At 59.9% G+C, this 15,369-nt stretch overlaps 1 protein-coding gene across 2 annotated transcripts in view; it reads left to right on the top strand.

Moving 5' to 3' along the window:
• Nucleotides 1-15,369, top strand: part of LOC119103614 (FERM and PDZ domain-containing protein 4) — a 108,330-nt gene that overhangs the window by 77,192 nt on the left and 15,769 nt on the right. For both annotated transcript variants that reach the window (XM_037227212.1, XM_037227219.1), the window contains 4 exons: nt 7,948-8,116; nt 8,821-8,928; nt 10,099-10,347; nt 14,180-14,299. In XM_037227212.1, coding sequence (XP_037083107.1) covers nt 7,948-8,116; nt 8,821-8,928; nt 10,099-10,347; nt 14,180-14,299 — 646 coding nt within the window. The remainder of the gene's footprint in view (nt 1-7,947; nt 8,117-8,820; nt 8,929-10,098; nt 10,348-14,179; nt 14,300-15,369) is intronic.

Genomic DNA, 15,369 nt, shown 5'->3' with positions numbered 1-15,369 from the left:
CGTAGTCTACCAGTGTCTTCTTCAAATTAGCTATTGCAGTCGGAGCACGATTAAGCTGGTAAACAAATCAATTTACTAACTTCTTGAGTCCGTTTTCCAAGAAGTCGTGAGCTGAACTGCAGTACCAGCCCGGTTGTGAGTTGAGGCAGTCAGTCAGCATAGACGAAAGCTGCAGATTAACCAATTATCCGCTCATTGTTGACACATGGACGTCGTAATGCTAGTGAGTGGATGCAGTGCTGAAATATTTCCGAAGTATTGTTCGGGTGCGTTCTGGTTTACAAGTAACTCCTTTGCAATATCACAAGCTCCTGCTTTGAATGTGCTCGATTTGTTGGTGATTTGTGTAATAATAGACACAAAACATACCATATTGGATGAACTCTGTTTTAGATCCGCTTAGAGTGAAAATGTCGTGTTGAAATTCAACTGAAGTTGTATGGGGCTGACCTGACGAAAATACATATCCACAATCATAGTTACCGCTCATGATATCACCGGGACACCGGAGCACGGGACATGATATCATCGGAGCCCTCTCGCACCATCAACCCGTTGGCGGAGAAACACAGCGGCAACCACAGCACCGCCACCGTTGGCGGCGCACGACTACCACTTCTTGTATGCGAACCTGTAGCCCCATGCAAGCACTCCCAGCGCACTCTATCCACGAAGTCCGCCGCGCTGTCGATCCGTTCCGGTCGGGTCCCGTTTGTCGCCGACCTTTCCGGCCGGCGACCGCACTCCTTCGACAACCCGCTCGCCAGAGGCGCGTCCAGCAACAGTCACGTGCCGGCGCTGCAAAACGCAACAGCTAGGGACCGCGCTCGCAATCCACGGAGGCCAGCGGTGTGGTCGCCTCCCCGCGTTGCGTCGCTGGGTGCGCCCCCGCTCGTGACCGCCGTGGGCTCGCTCGGGTCCCGCCGCCGCCGTCTGGGCAACTGCTGTCGCGCGCACGCGGGTCACTGCGGCCCGTTAACGGGCGGCCGACCGGCGCGTGTTTTTCAGCGGCGCGACGCTTTTTCCCCAGCCGAAATCGCCGCGCTGCCGACCGCGGCGCATCTGTCCGCGGCGCGCTCTTCGCGGCCACGTCACGAGCGCCACCGCACGCCGTGCTCGCCGCGGTGTTTTCCGGCGGCACGGCGGACTCGCCGCCTCCAAACTAATTCGGCGGGTGTCGCCGCAGAGGCGTAAACACGCACTGGAGGCGGCCGCGGGCACGGGCGCCCTCCGCGGCGTGGTTCCGTGGCTCGTGCGTGTTTTGGGTCTGATGGATTCGCAAGGCGCCGTGTCCGCGACAAGAATCCAACAGGGGAGAAATGTGGGTGATAGGCCCAGTGACGTGTAGGAAGTGGACTCAGCCATACATCAGCTATACGTCAACAGCTGTGGTCTCATGGTTTTAATCCACGGTGTATTTTGCTTTGGTGAGATAGGAAAGGAAAGAACTGTAGCAACGGAATTGCGGCTCAGACTTATAGTGTGATGATTATCGAAGTGCCGGACTACATCGGAATTGAAATAGAATGTTCATCCTTCTCAAGATGAGCACTCATTCCTTCGCCCAGTAAACCATCATCGCCTCAAATTTCCATTTGCTCTCTCCGTTGTCCATTCGATCATAACAACATTGTGTACACTTTAAAGGGACTGACCCACATTTGTATGCGGATTTGAACTGAGATAGTCATTCACATTGTCATTCCATGTGGTTTATAGCCATATCCTTCTCAAGACTTAAAATCATATTGTTTCTGAGCCTGACGCACGTAAGCTTGTGCAGGCTATTACGCGCCACCTTTGGACAAGTCACCCAGACATATGTGTCACGCAAACACCCCACCTCGTGTTGTGTTCGTGGTCAAGACAAATATGGTCACACAAACATTCGTGTTGGCGTTGACGCAGCACCGAATGTCACAACGGGAGAAGGCGATTGGCGAACAGTCAGACTGCGCTGCTGATTGCATATCTCGATCACAAGCCACGTTTGGCCATAAATAACACAGGCGTTGGGGCAACCACTGGATGTGACAGACATGAGGCTGAGAACTGAACAACTTACGATTAGCGCCATACCCTAAAATACAAACGCAAGCTAGAAAAATGTCAGCACGGAAAAATGACAAGGGTACCACGAGGAAAAGCCCAAACACGCCCACACAACACTTGCACGTTAAATTCACACGCGTGAATCAACAACGGCACCTCGCGGCGTTGAGAAGCACCGCTCGTGAGTCACGCCGTCCGCTAAAACGACAACTCGAACAGCGAACCTGATGTCATACAAGCGTGGCATGACATAATCAAACAATGACGTATTGAGGAGCACGCATGGCATACAAAGGATTGCAAATGGGCTTTTCCATCATATCTGATTCTTGCCTCAATATTTTCACATGTTCAGTCCCTCTGAATGTTGCAAGACGCACTGAAAAAAGGCTGTGACGGAAAAAGGCGAGATGGTTGTCTTACATGCATTCGAAAGCATCCACAAAACCCCAAAATGGTGCACGAGCCGCACTCCTGAACAGCCAGCTGGGCGCGACAGCTCGGACATCGCCATCCACTCTGCCTGCCGGCCGGCGTGCTGTCCAGCGGTGCAGTATCGCGCCCCTGACGCCGGCGGCGGTGACATCTGCTCGCGACCGTCCAGCGGCCGGCCAGGCCAACATGGCTGCCTTCTGCTGGGCCCACCGACCGGCGCGGGTCGCAGCATCGGCTGGGAGCGGACATCATGCAGGTCGGCAAGGTCTTTTCCCGGGTGTGTGCGCTGATATTCCGTACAAAAGCAATCCGTTCTATGTACGGAACGCTTACCCAGTGGGACTACAGAACCGCTGATCCGAAGAGAACCGAAGCGTGGAGGGAAGCATTTCACCGTTCCCACATTCCGGACACTTTCGCGCACCGGGCCGCATACCACCCGATCATGCAACGAAAAGGGAAAGCGCGGCCTGCACAGCTGACAGAGCTGGAGCGCGCTCAGACGTGCGGCCGCCGGCTCCGTCTGTCGCGGCCTGCACAGCTGACAGAGCTGGAGCGCGCTCAGACGTGCGCCGCCGGCTCCGTCCGTCGCGGCCTGCACGACTGACAGAGCTGGAGCGCGCTCAGACGTGCGCCGCCGGCTCCGTCCGTCGCGGCCTGCACAGCTGACAGAGCTGGAGCGCGCTCAGACATGCGGCCGCCGGCTCCGTCCGTCGCGGCCTGCACGGCCGACAGAGCTGGAGCGCGCTCAGATGTGCGGCCGCCGGCTCCGTCCGTCGCGGCCTGTCTGTCGCGGCCTGTACGTCTGACAGAGCTGGAGCACGCTCAGACGTGCGGCCGCCGGCTCCGTCCGTCGCGGCCTGCACAGCTGGCAGAGCCGGAGCGCGCTCAGACGTGCGGCCGCCGGCTCCGCCCGTCGCGGCCTGCACAGCTGACAGAGCTGGAGCGCGCCCAGACGTGCGGCCGCCGGCTCCGTCCGTCGCGGCCTGTGCGGCTGACAGAGCTGGAGCGCGCTCAGACGTGCGGCCGCCGGCTCCGTCCGTCGAGTCTCACCTGCTTAGCAAGACAGCAGCGTCACCCCACCGGCGATAACCCGCCGTCGTGCACGCCCCGCCCGTGGAGATGATCAGATGAGCCCGGTGCTCGTCCCAGCAGTGGTCAGCGTGTTCAGTCCGGAGCGCAGATCGGTGAATGGCGATCGCTTTCACGCCGTCTGCCTCACCTCTCACTTACTATCATGTGGATCATTGCTATCATGTGGATCATGGTGGACCGTTCTGCACCTGGAGTGGGATTTTCACAGAGTATATGTGGGCTCGGCGCGGCGTTGCTCGTTGGCAGCGGGCGGTCGGTGCTGCTGGCATCCTCCTGTCGTGATCTGCGCCGTCATGACGTGATCCGGGCCAGACGCTGACCCCCCTTCTCCCCGCCTCGCCCCGTGGGCTCTGTTTATCGGCAATCACTGCGGATGAACCCGGCCAGGCCGGCGGCCGATACTCTGCAGACCGGCCGCCGCAAATGAACGCTCTGTACGCGCCGGCCTGCTGTGGGAGCCAGCGCCCCCCCCCCCCCTCCCCGCCCACGACCTCCGCCCTCTCTGGGAGGGGGGCAGCTGACCCGCCACAGCGTGTCCATCACCCGGCTCTATATCCGACGCCGGTCCCAGCGTGGGGTGCATGTTTATGTTGTCGTCAGCTGGAACGGCCCGCGGGGTCTGGCGCGTCCACGCCACGGATGACGTCGTATTAACACGCTCGGGACGAGTGTGGGCTCCTCGCTCGACGTCCTGTCAATCAGGAACGGCGGAAGCGGGGAGAGGAGGCAGGACGGGGAACCCTGGGCAGCCTGTCCCCATCTCCGGAAAATCTAGCTGTGATTATTATTCCTGAGTGAAAATGAACTGTCTGGAGTTGCATAGCGAGAGGCGAAGTGAGGCGCGTTCGTGCCATCAGCCAACCCAGCGGCCTTCTCTCCGACATCCGGTCGGCAGTTCGCACGACAGCGTGCTGGTCCCAGCTCCCAGTGACGCTGACTATTGGCGTCCACCTGGGACGGTGCTGCGTGGCATGAATAAATAAGGCGCCGCTCGGCTGGCGCGGGAGTGAAGAAGGCCTTGACCTGCCGCCGGTGCGGGCGATCAGGCGCCCTCACGGACAGCAGCGCGACGCGGCACGTCTGCGACCTCGCGCAGGGGGAGGGGGGGGGGGCAGGAGAGGGGCAGCGGCAGGGGCGGGGGGGAGAGGGTAGGGTCAGGGCCTGGGCAGAGTGGCGCCGCTCGGCGCCGGGCACGATCTCGATGAGATTGGCCTGATCAAAACTTGCGACGCGTCCGAGGTCGTTGGCGAAGTTTGCCGCTCGGCGGTCGTTAGCGGTCGTTGCTCACAGGTGCGCGGCGTCGCCACCGGGCCGCAGGCGCTGGCGGCGGTCGGAAGGCGTACTGTGCAAACGACGGGCAGCGTCTCCGCTGGCACCACGCGAGCGTTTTCGCAACGGCGTGTCGAAGCGGCCGATACGCGTTGTGTCATTATTTGCGATTCATTGCGTCGGAAAGCTGGCGGTATCGAGACAAAAGGCGGGCGGGCGGCGCCATGTTTAATGCATGATACCGCGCCTCACGCCCAGAGATGGTCCTGCGGCCGCCGCGGCCGCCGGTCAGGCGGCGTTGAGCCCGTCTGCCGGTGTCGACAGACCCACTGAGCGGCGAGTGCGCGTGCGGCGATTTCCCGGCGTTGCGTTGGATTGGAGCGTTACTTTAATATTTAGATTAGACACGTTCAACAGATCACAGTCTAATTACGCTGTCCAACTACTGGCACCCCTTGAGACGCAATTGGGTACTTCAAAGCGACGCTTATAAAACGTCATCGCATTCCCATCTCATCCTGTCAGGCGCTCGCAACAGCGTCGCAATGGATGACATCCCGTTTATTTCACTTCACATCAGCGCGCTTTGGCAGCGGCTCGTTCCGCTGAGTGGAAAGTGGCGGGCATTGCACTCATACGTCTGCCATTATGTCAAGTGGCCGTCGATGCAAAACACGTGTATGTCACAACACCGCCCAGTTGCTCAACGATCACAGCCTGCCATGCAGTGCGCGGCTCAGCCCGCTCTCGCGCGCCGTGGCACGTCATCGCCAGCGAGATCCGACTCGCAGCAGATCGCTGCCGTCCGCCCGCCGGCCAGCCGGGCCGTTAACCCGTCCACACCTGTCTGCTCGTCAGCCCCTCCCCTCGGCCCGGTGCGGGTTTCCGCGCGGCGGCGGTCGAGCGCCGGCGTGAGTGTCTCTCCCGCCGCTCGCACCTCCGCCGTCAGCCGCTCGTCACGCGACCCGGATCCGCCCGCCGGCGGCGCGCCGACCCAGAACAGCGCTCCGTTTACGCGTCAGAACAGCGCGGCGCGCGCGCTTAAAACAGCGCTGTTTGCCGTCCGTGTTTCCCGCGGCGGTAAACTCGGCCGCGCTTCGACCGGCGCCGGCGGCGCCCGCTGCCAGATGCGCCGCCGAGCTGCCAGATCCCGCCGCTCGTTAGCGCTGCAGCCATCCATCGGCGCGGCCGGCGCTGTTTGGATTGATATGATTTGGGCCCGAGTCTCGCCGGTTCGGTGGCTAATTGCCGGCTCCTCGGTGTGTTTCTGCGATTGCAGGCTCTCGTGGGGCCTCGGGAACGAGGAGGGACGGGGCTGGCTCGGGGGGGGGGGCGGGTCACCCGGCCTGTCCACCTCACCCGGCCGCTTCGGACTGGGGCGCCGCCGACGTGCGGCGGGGCTCGCGCCGCTCGGTTCTGCCCGGCGCCGTCCGGATGGACTTGGCCCGACGCCGCCGTGTACATGGCCCGTAACCAGGCGCTGCGGCCCAGCTTCCGGCGGTAGGCAGGCGCTGGCGCCCAGGCCGCGGCCGTAACTCGGCTCCGGCTGTCAGCTGACCGTCCGGCCGTCCCGGCGGCGGCCCATCAAAGCCAGGAACTCTGACATCAGCGCGTCGGGACGGCGAGCCGTTCGGCCGGCGGCCCGGCGCCTGACTGGGGCGGGTCACGCTGCGGGCGCCGAGTGGGGCCGGCCCGCTGGCGGCTGGCAGCCCCGGTCGCTAATCCCAGGCCGCTGTTCCGTGAGCTGGGCGGCTTGGCGCCGCTGCGTTCAAAGGTAATCCGATTTTTTGGCCACTCAGTTGACAGCGGCGTGTGCAAGAGACTGCAGCAAGGGGAGGCACGTGCGCCACGCCGTTGCGGCGGTGCGGCTCGGGTTTATGTACATCCCTTAACAGACGCCGGATCGGTGGCCGCGGTTTGCGCCGCGCTCCTACCCCACCAAAAGTCCCGAGCCCGTCCCTGGCGCTAAGCCCTGCGCCTGCTGCTCAAAGTCGCCGCGGCGCACCTGCCGGCGAGCTGGCCGTGGCGGCGACGCGGCGCGCTGGCCATAGCCGTGCCGTGGGATCGGTGCCCGGTCACGTCACGTCTTTGGTCACGTCTTTCGTCTTTCGTCAGTGTTTCACGTCTGTCCGCAACCGTGCGCCCGCGAACGGTACTAAGTCGCCGCCCGAGGCGCACGAGTTCGATTACGTGGGCCAGAAAGTCATTTGAATGGAGATAGCCAATCAGAGCATCGCTCTCCGCGTTTATGAGTGTCGACAGCGCGCTCCAGATTGCGAGTGTCTCGCTCGCGTATTTACCGCGGATCGGAAAACAATTTCTCGCTGGTTGACGGGTCCGGGAATTAATCGCCGTGTAATTTCTGCCTCGCCGCGGCGCCCCGGCCGTCAGCGTCGTATCACATCCCAGCCGCAATTATTCGCTAACTGATTACAAATGGCGTCCATCTGTGGCCCGGCGGAGAGCACCGCTGTCAGCGGACGGCTCAGCGGCTCGCGGGGCTGACTCAGGCCCGCCAAATCGTGACTCCCGCGCCGAACGTGCGCGTCGCTGAAGGAAGCGGATCCTCTCCGCTGTTGTGGTGAGGGGTCGCACGAGCGCGCGCGCCCGCTTCGCGCGCTTCGCGAGTGGCCTCGGTCGATGTCGGGGTGGATCTCCCTCGGTGGCCGGGATGGCCCGCCACTGTGCCGTCAATAACACCGACAACTTTGCAGCGGGCCTGTTTATGAGCGCGGCCCGAGCACCCTCCGACGTTTTACGTGCATTAACGGGACGTTGTTATTGGTGGAGGCTGCGTCCCGGAAGCGGAAATAGCTGGGTAATCTGCATACGCCGGAGCTGGCGCTGCCGGAGGTGCCTACCGGCCCGGACCGCACTCGCTTCTCCGGCGCACCGTGACGTCATCGTGGTGCGTCCCAGCCGTGGCGGTGACTAAGGCGCTGAATCGGCCCGCGGGCGCGCGTGTGTGAGTCGGCGGCGGACGTTCCGTGGCTCGGCGGCGGCTGCCAGACGGCCGTCCGCGCGCCTCCTTCCGAACCCGTCCCCGGTGGCGTCTCGCTGATTTAACAGGTTTGTGACTGACGGCCGATTTGACAGGTTCGTGACAGATGGCGGCCCGAGCGTGGATAAGCTCATGCCCGGCGACCAGATCTGGCAGATCAACGGCGAGGACGTTAAGCTGGCGCCGCGTGACCAGGTCATCCAGCGGGTCAGGTCGTGTCAGCAGGAGGTCTCGCTGCTCGTCTGCCAGCCGCCGCTGGACAATGTGAGTAATGACGTCAGCGCACCGGCGGTGACGTCAGAGGGCAGAGGTTGACACCGGTGTTTGGGGAGGAGGGGGGAGAAGGGGTAGAAGCAAGGCTGAGTAATAGAGTTGGTCTCAGGCGGAGGTCGGGTATGTGTTGGCATGGCAGCAGGCTTGTTGAGTCCCCGCATCTTGTCTGTCACTGTTGCCACTTGACTGTGTCGCTAAGCCTACCGTACAGGCAACGTGGGACTAAAAGCGACATTGGTTCGGGAAGCTGTTTCCATCCCCATACATGCAAACGCGGTTACTCCAGTATGCCATCACGGCAGCCGCAGTCTCGGAGGCGATCTCTGCATCACCTGCGGATCGGGGACAATTGTGCCGCACGCCTGCGTGCAATCAAGCTCAGCCAGTGTTTGTGGTCCACATTCCTCGAGCTGCCGAGCTCACCTTGTCCCCTCCCGACCTTCTGCCCCCCGCCTCGTCACCGTCCGGATACCGCAGCCGTCCCCGCCCCTGATTCAATAACTCGACGCATCGATTTCAATCTGGCCCGCTTGCGAGCACCCAGTCCTAACAGCCTAACAATGTTAGCGGCTAAACCTGGCGTCGGCTGCGTGGTGGCCCGAGGCGTCCGCCGCCGGCCGGGCGCCCTGCCTTTGATCCGCTAACTGAATTGATTCGGCGTCACCGGAAGTCCGTAACGAGACCTCGGCCCGCAGACGGCCCGGAAGTCGGCGCTCCTCAGCGCCGCCAAGAAGCTGCGCCTCAAGAGCAACCCATCGCGCGTGCGCTTCGCGGAGGGCGTCGTCGTCAACGGCCAGTCGAACGTGAGAGGGGAGGGAAGGGGGCTGCCGATGGAGGACAGGCTAGGAACAGGCCTGGGACAAGCGGTCCTCCAGCCGCTTGGTGATAGACTAGGCCGACAGAGAGATGGAAGAGTTTTTTTATTTTCTGTTCGGGGTGGGGGCAGTTCTTGGGACCGCCGCTTTTTATCAGCTGCGTTGAGGTGTCGGCCTTTCGCCTCGGACGGGGACTGGGAGTTAGTGCTAGATCAAACTTTATCGGCGCCGTTCGACTCGCAAGAGACGGTTGTTTTGGAGTGCCCCAGTTTGATAAGTTTCCTGCTGGAATTATATGTCAATTGATGTTTGCAGCGTGTGAAATATGGTCTGTATTTGCTTTATGTGAAATGTTTTACCTACATATCGTGCACTGTTTCAAAAAGAGGTCCAACGCACATACATCTAGACGTGCGTATGTCGGCAGTTAGCATCGCACTCATGCGCCCGATATGCCGAGCTAGCACGGCACTCAAGCGCCCCGATATGCCGAGCTAGCATCGCACTCAAGCGCCCCGATGTGCCGAGCTAGCATCGCACTCAAGCGCCCCGATATGCCGAGCTAGCATCGCACTCAAGCGCCCCGATATGCCGAGCTAGCATCGCACTCACGCGCCCCGATATGCCGAGCTAGCATCGCACTCAAGCGCCCCGATATGCCGAGCTAGCATCGCACTCACGCGCCCCGATATGCCGAGCTAGCATCGCACTCAAGCGCCCCGATATGCCGAGCTAGCATCGCACTCACGCGCCCCGATATGCCGAGCTAGCATCGCACTCAAGCGCCCCGATATGCCGAGCAGTTCCACCGAATGTTCGGCGCAAGAATCACCGACGTTCCTTAAATCGGATGACGACTGCAAATTGGAAACGTGCATACAACTAATTGAAAAGTTTAAAGTTTTAAAAAAAAAGTTTAAAAAAGTAAGACGAAAAATTTCACAATATTGCTTGTTATGACCGAGTGGCTCAGTGGACTGCACACAGCTTTCGTTTATCTAAAGTGCTGCGGTGACCCCGAGCTCATCTTATTGATTCCATTAGCCGCGCACGAATCGATGCTCGCGGAGCGGCGTGAGCTTTGACTGGATCGTCGGTCCCGGGCAGCGCTCTCCGCCGACGACCAGGGCCTGACCGCTGGCTGCCCTCCGTCCGCAGCTGTCGCCGTTCTCCTCCGAGGAGTCGTGCATCCCGTTCATGCCCAACGTGCTGAAGGTCTTCCTGGAGAACGGCCAGACCAAGTCGTTCAAGTACGACTCGTCCACCACCGTCGAGGACGTGCTGGAGTCGCTGCAGGCCAAGCTCGGCATCCACTGCGTCGAGCACTTCAGCATCGTCGCCGAGCACGTCAACGCCGTGCGCAGAAACAAGCTGACGCTGCTGGACAACAAGGAGACGCTGGCCAGGGTGAATAGCTGTCGCGTGACGTCTTGCCCGCATGCCCGCGGCGTTTGTACACAGTCATACCGTACAAAACGCCTGAGTTCAGCGACTGATGTCTGACTTAGTTCTGCGCTTTCCCTCTCCGTGTTCTTCTATCTATCATTTGAGGACTGTTTCGGCTGCGGTGACGCATGCAGGCTGTGGGACGCAGATCCCGAGTGCTGGCGGCCCAACCAACAATGGCAATTTCACAAAGCTCATTTCCGTGCTATTATGAACAGCCTCTCGAGAGCGACAGCATTCATCTGGCTGGTCGCCAGTGGCAGCCGCCATGGTTGAATAGACGAGCCGGCGGCCGCGACAGTCCGAACAACACCATCATCAGCAGCATCCCGCGGTCGTTGCTGAGCAAGGCGCTCGCTGCCGTCAATGTGCCGGGCTGATTCACACTGCGAGACCCGTGATCTTCACCCCAGTTATTGACCCGATACCCCCCCGTGGCGGTCTGAGTCCGCCACTGGGTCAGGCGTAGCATCTGATTCAGTCCTGAGCCCTGTCGGAGCCAGCGGCGTGGAGCGGCTTGGTCACGCACTGGCAGCAGCTGGGGCGGATGTACGCTCAGGCCGGTGCTTGCAGGGTTTGGAGTCCACTTCCTGAGGAGACTTTGTTTGTGATTCGGATATTTCGTCCTGTTAGTTTTGTGTTCTGCTCTTCCATTACCTGAACTTTTACCTCCCAATGTTCTATCGTCTCCTCCCTTGGCCCGTTTGCATCTTTTCGTTAAGTAGTTGGCTGATTCTCCTATCTGTGAGGTCTTAAATGCAAATGTAAGTATTGGTAAGCACTTCGTTCAAATCGCTTCCAAAACAAGGAGATTTCCACTTAATATCTGAGGATAGGTAACAGCATAATTATTCACGACTACGATGTTGACGAAAAGACAAACCTGTCACATTTATCTATGTCCCCAGTTATGTCTACAACTTATGTCCATATCGTATCTTCCCTGTCAGGTGTCCTATCCACCTCCGAACCTTCGTTTTGCCATCCTCAAAACGAGCCTTGTTCGTAGACCCTCCCTTTCCAGCCCGACCTCCCGCCTACTTTGCGCCACAGTCACCCCTTTTCCCCTTGGAAATCCGACCTCTCTCCATCGTCCGTACCTCTGCATGTTTCCTCTGTCTTTCCCATCGTCTCCTTTCTCCCGACCGTTCGCAGTCCAATTGGGTTCCCTTTAATCGCCCTCCCTCCACCTATCTCCCCTGTGACCGTCCTCCCTCCACATCTCTCCCCTCTAACCGTCCTCCCTCCACCTCTCTTCCATCTGGCCATCCTCCCTTCAACTCTCTCCTCTCTGACGGTCCTCCCTCCACATCTCTCTCCCCTGGACATCCTTCCTCCACTTCTCTCCCCTCTGACTGTCCTCCCTCCACATCTCTCTCTCTCTCCTCTGACTGTCTTCCCTCCACATCTCTCTCCTCTCTGACCGTCCTCCCTCCACCTCTCTTCCCTCTGACCGTCCTCCCTCCACCTCTCTCCTCTCTGACCGTTCTCCCTCCACCTCTCTCCTCTCTGACTGTCCTCCCTCCACATCTCCCTCCTCTGACTGCCGTCCCTTACTTTCTGTCTTGACCGTCCCCGCGTCGGCCGTCCCCCGCCGGCCGCCCGGGCGGCGCTCTCGTCGGCGGCGGCGTGGGCCGGTCCCTCGTCATCAGCCGGCGAATCCGTCATCCGCCTCGTCGCAGATTGGCCGGCGCGACGCCGGCCGGCGCTCATCCGATACGACTAAACGCTCCATGAATGTGACGGATCGCAAACCGGGGACCCGGGATCCTGGATCCAGGGCGCCGGCGCCGCCGCCTGTTTACCCGGCCGCGCGGGGGTCGCTTGCGTTGGCGTCGGCCGCCGCGTTTTTCGTCAGCTGCTGTCTCGTTCTCTCGCGACCACGGCCAATATGAGCCCACAGGAGGGCGAAATGGGGGTGGGGTGGGGGGGGGGGGGGGAGCGTGCACCGCCTGGGCAGGCTTCCCGATTGATATGCGCTCGCTTGTATTTGTGCCGTGCGGGAGGGGGTGGAGGGAGGCGTCGCCCGTCGGGCTCAATCTGATCCGTTCGGCGGCCGGATTGTATTGGACGACGCGTCCGGCTATGAAAAGCCGCTTTCAGCCGTCGTTGGTCGCGCGATGGGGCTGCGGGCGGAGAATTAAGCTGTTGCGCGGCGACTGAGGCAGGCAGGCAGCCGCTACAGGATGGCAGTTACCCGCTGAGCGTGCCATCAAAGGAAGCCGGCCAAATGAAGGACTGCCGCCCGGAATGATGTTTTCTTTGATGCTCTCACCGGCGGAAAACACCGGCAAATTTGGCAACACAACCCATCGCTTTGGGAGAAATCAGGCGAGCCTTTCCAGTCCAAACATTCAGATTATAAATGCTGAGCCAATAAAAGGAATCGGGCGCGGAAGCAGGTTGGAAAAACAGACCGCTGTCAGCGCCAGCAGCCCGCGCCAGCCGCCTGCGGAACACCGCAGAAGATGAGATCGTGTGAATAACGTGAGAACACAAAAACATGGCTGCTCGCCCCCCCCCCCCCGCCGTCTACGATCTATCACTGGGCTGGGATCTGTTTCGGTGTTTTGGATGCCAATAGCGTCGCGTGACCTCTTTACGTCAGTTTTTGCGCGTGCGCGCCCGTGAGTTATTGCAGCCTGTTCAGGTGGTTTCAGTGTAGCGAAGCCTGAGATGAGTTGAGATGCTCATGAAAGGACCTCTTCTAAAAAAGAAGTTTTAAAAGGTTTTTGGTTTGTGCTGATTTCCTTTAGTATCCTGGAATCCATGGGAACATTTATAATGGCATAACACTTTATTATGCTTCACTTCATCAATGTTGCCTGTCCGTATCCGGATGGGCATGCGGTATGCATCACTGGTCCTCACTGGACATCACTGGACATCACTAGACATCATTGGATCGCACTGGACATCACTGGTCTCTTGACGGCCTTCTTCTGTTCGTGTCTTATCAGTTGTTGAAAGGGTTGTGGCGAGACAGCCTTTTCTTCCAGGCGGTTCTTTTTTTTGACGGGAGGCCTTTTTGTCCTAAACGCAGTGCTTGTTCCTCCTTTCCCCGACATACGCGAGACACGACAAAAAGCATGCTCCACGGAGGAAGTCCCCACGGCGTCGCTCCGTTACGCGCCGTGTGACACTCCACACCGCACGTGTACACGGTGGACGCATACCACGTGCCGATATACACCTCACTGCACAAGATAGTTAACCGAATCTTTGTCGGCTTGAAGTTGTGTTTGCCGGTATGTGGTATATGTTTTGAATTTGGCATGCCCCGCCGTGTACTCAAGCTAATCTAGGCTGTGTTTGCTTAGTACAACGAGGGTGGATCTGACCGAAAAAGAATGTGATCTACATTGTGATTATTGTCTGCACAAACGGTCTGGAGGCGGACCGATCCGCATGTCGCATGCCGTCGCCCTGTAGTACTCCACGTCACCGTTCGGTGACCCCGGGTCCTGCACAGAAGGACGCACGTGCGCTGACTCTTGAGGCAGTTTGTCGTAACAGAACTCTGGCAGCCGCGCGCGTACCGCCCTGCTCTAACATAGGCGTGAAAACCTACTCGACTCACGTGCGTCAATAGACAGCATGGCCGCGAGTGTCCGTGCGTTCGTGCCCGTGCCGTTGACCCGGGCCAGCGCCGCTGACCTGTCCCGGTGCCCCCTCGCCAGATTGCTGCCCGGCCTGGCGCCCAGCACCTGCGCTGTCTGTTCCGGGTCACACTCGTGTCCGTGCCGTTGACCCGGGCCAGCGCCACTGACCTGTCCCGGTGCCCCCTCGCCAGATTGCTGCCCGGCCCGGCGCCCGGCACCTGCGCTGTCTGTTCCGGGTCACGTTCGTACCCCGTGACGCCTACGAGCTGCTCCGCAAGGATTCCGTGGCGTTTGAGTACCTCTACGTACAGGTGAGTGGTCGGCGCGTGGGGGGGGGGGGGGGAGGGAGGAGGGTGGATTCTGCGGAGTGCGGATGCGTTTGTCTGTACCTATGTGTATGTGTACGTGTATACTCGGGTATGCATTGGTGTATTTGTGTGATAAATTTAGTTATTTATTAAGTCTGAGCACAGTCAGATGCTCTTACGACACGCTGACTTGCGACTCAAATAAATGCAGAAAAACTCCCCACATTCCGGAAATCAATCCGCCAGCAAGTGACCGAGTCGAAATCTCCGTGTCTGATGTGTTTGTGCCCGGCGGTGGTGCTTGTTGCCGGACTCACGCCATTCGCTAGTCATCTGAAGCGTCCCGTGTTGGAGTACAGACTCTGAAACCATTCATCTTACACGCGACCAGCCTTAGAGTTTTGATTTCAAGGCGAGATTTTGCAGATCAAGCCGCGTTTGTACAGGCGCTGAGGCGTTTTATTGCCAGACATCTCTGAGTTATCCTGCCGGCTCGAGATGTTTGAGCCCATTACAGTAATGGGGCTAGTGGTGAAATCAAGACACGTGTCTGCGCCCGGAAGATCCCTCCCAGATATGCCGCTCCTGGTGATGACTCATGAAGGGCTTACCACCTTATGAAACAACGAGCCGCCATCCGCCGTTCACGTGCCGGACCATTTTTAGCGGAGGGGCAGAGCGGTTGCAGATCTCTACAACACCACATCTTCCCGTTGGTGCCTCCTGGTCCGACGTCCGCTCGCCCCCTGACCGTTATGGCAGCGATCCTTGCGTCTGATCCGCCCACCGAGCCATGCTGGCCGGACAGCTCCTCCACCCCACGCCGTCGGCGGCGCCGTGCCAACTCACATTAGCCCTTCTCCAGCCGCGTGCATCGGTCTGAGCGGGGTGGAGTCATGGCGGTGTTTGTACAGACGGCGGCTGTTGGTGTTGATGTTCGCGGTGAGCAGCGGCTCCGCCGGCCTGCCGCCGACTCTGTCACCGCACCAGTTTACTCTGCCAGTCCTGTTCCGTCTGTGTGTGCTCGCCGATTCGGTGTCGCCGTGTGGTGACGTCACACGAGCTGTCGAGGG

The sequence above is a fragment of the Pollicipes pollicipes genome, unplaced genomic scaffold (genome assembly GCF_011947565.3).
Source record: "Pollicipes pollicipes isolate AB1234 unplaced genomic scaffold, Ppol_2.1 Scaffold_2555;HRSCAF=2994_pilon_pilon_pilon, whole genome shotgun sequence".
Taxonomy (NCBI): Eukaryota; Metazoa; Arthropoda; class Thecostraca; order Pollicipedomorpha; family Pollicipedidae; genus Pollicipes; species Pollicipes pollicipes.
This window is presented reverse-complemented; position numbering and strand designations above follow the sequence as displayed.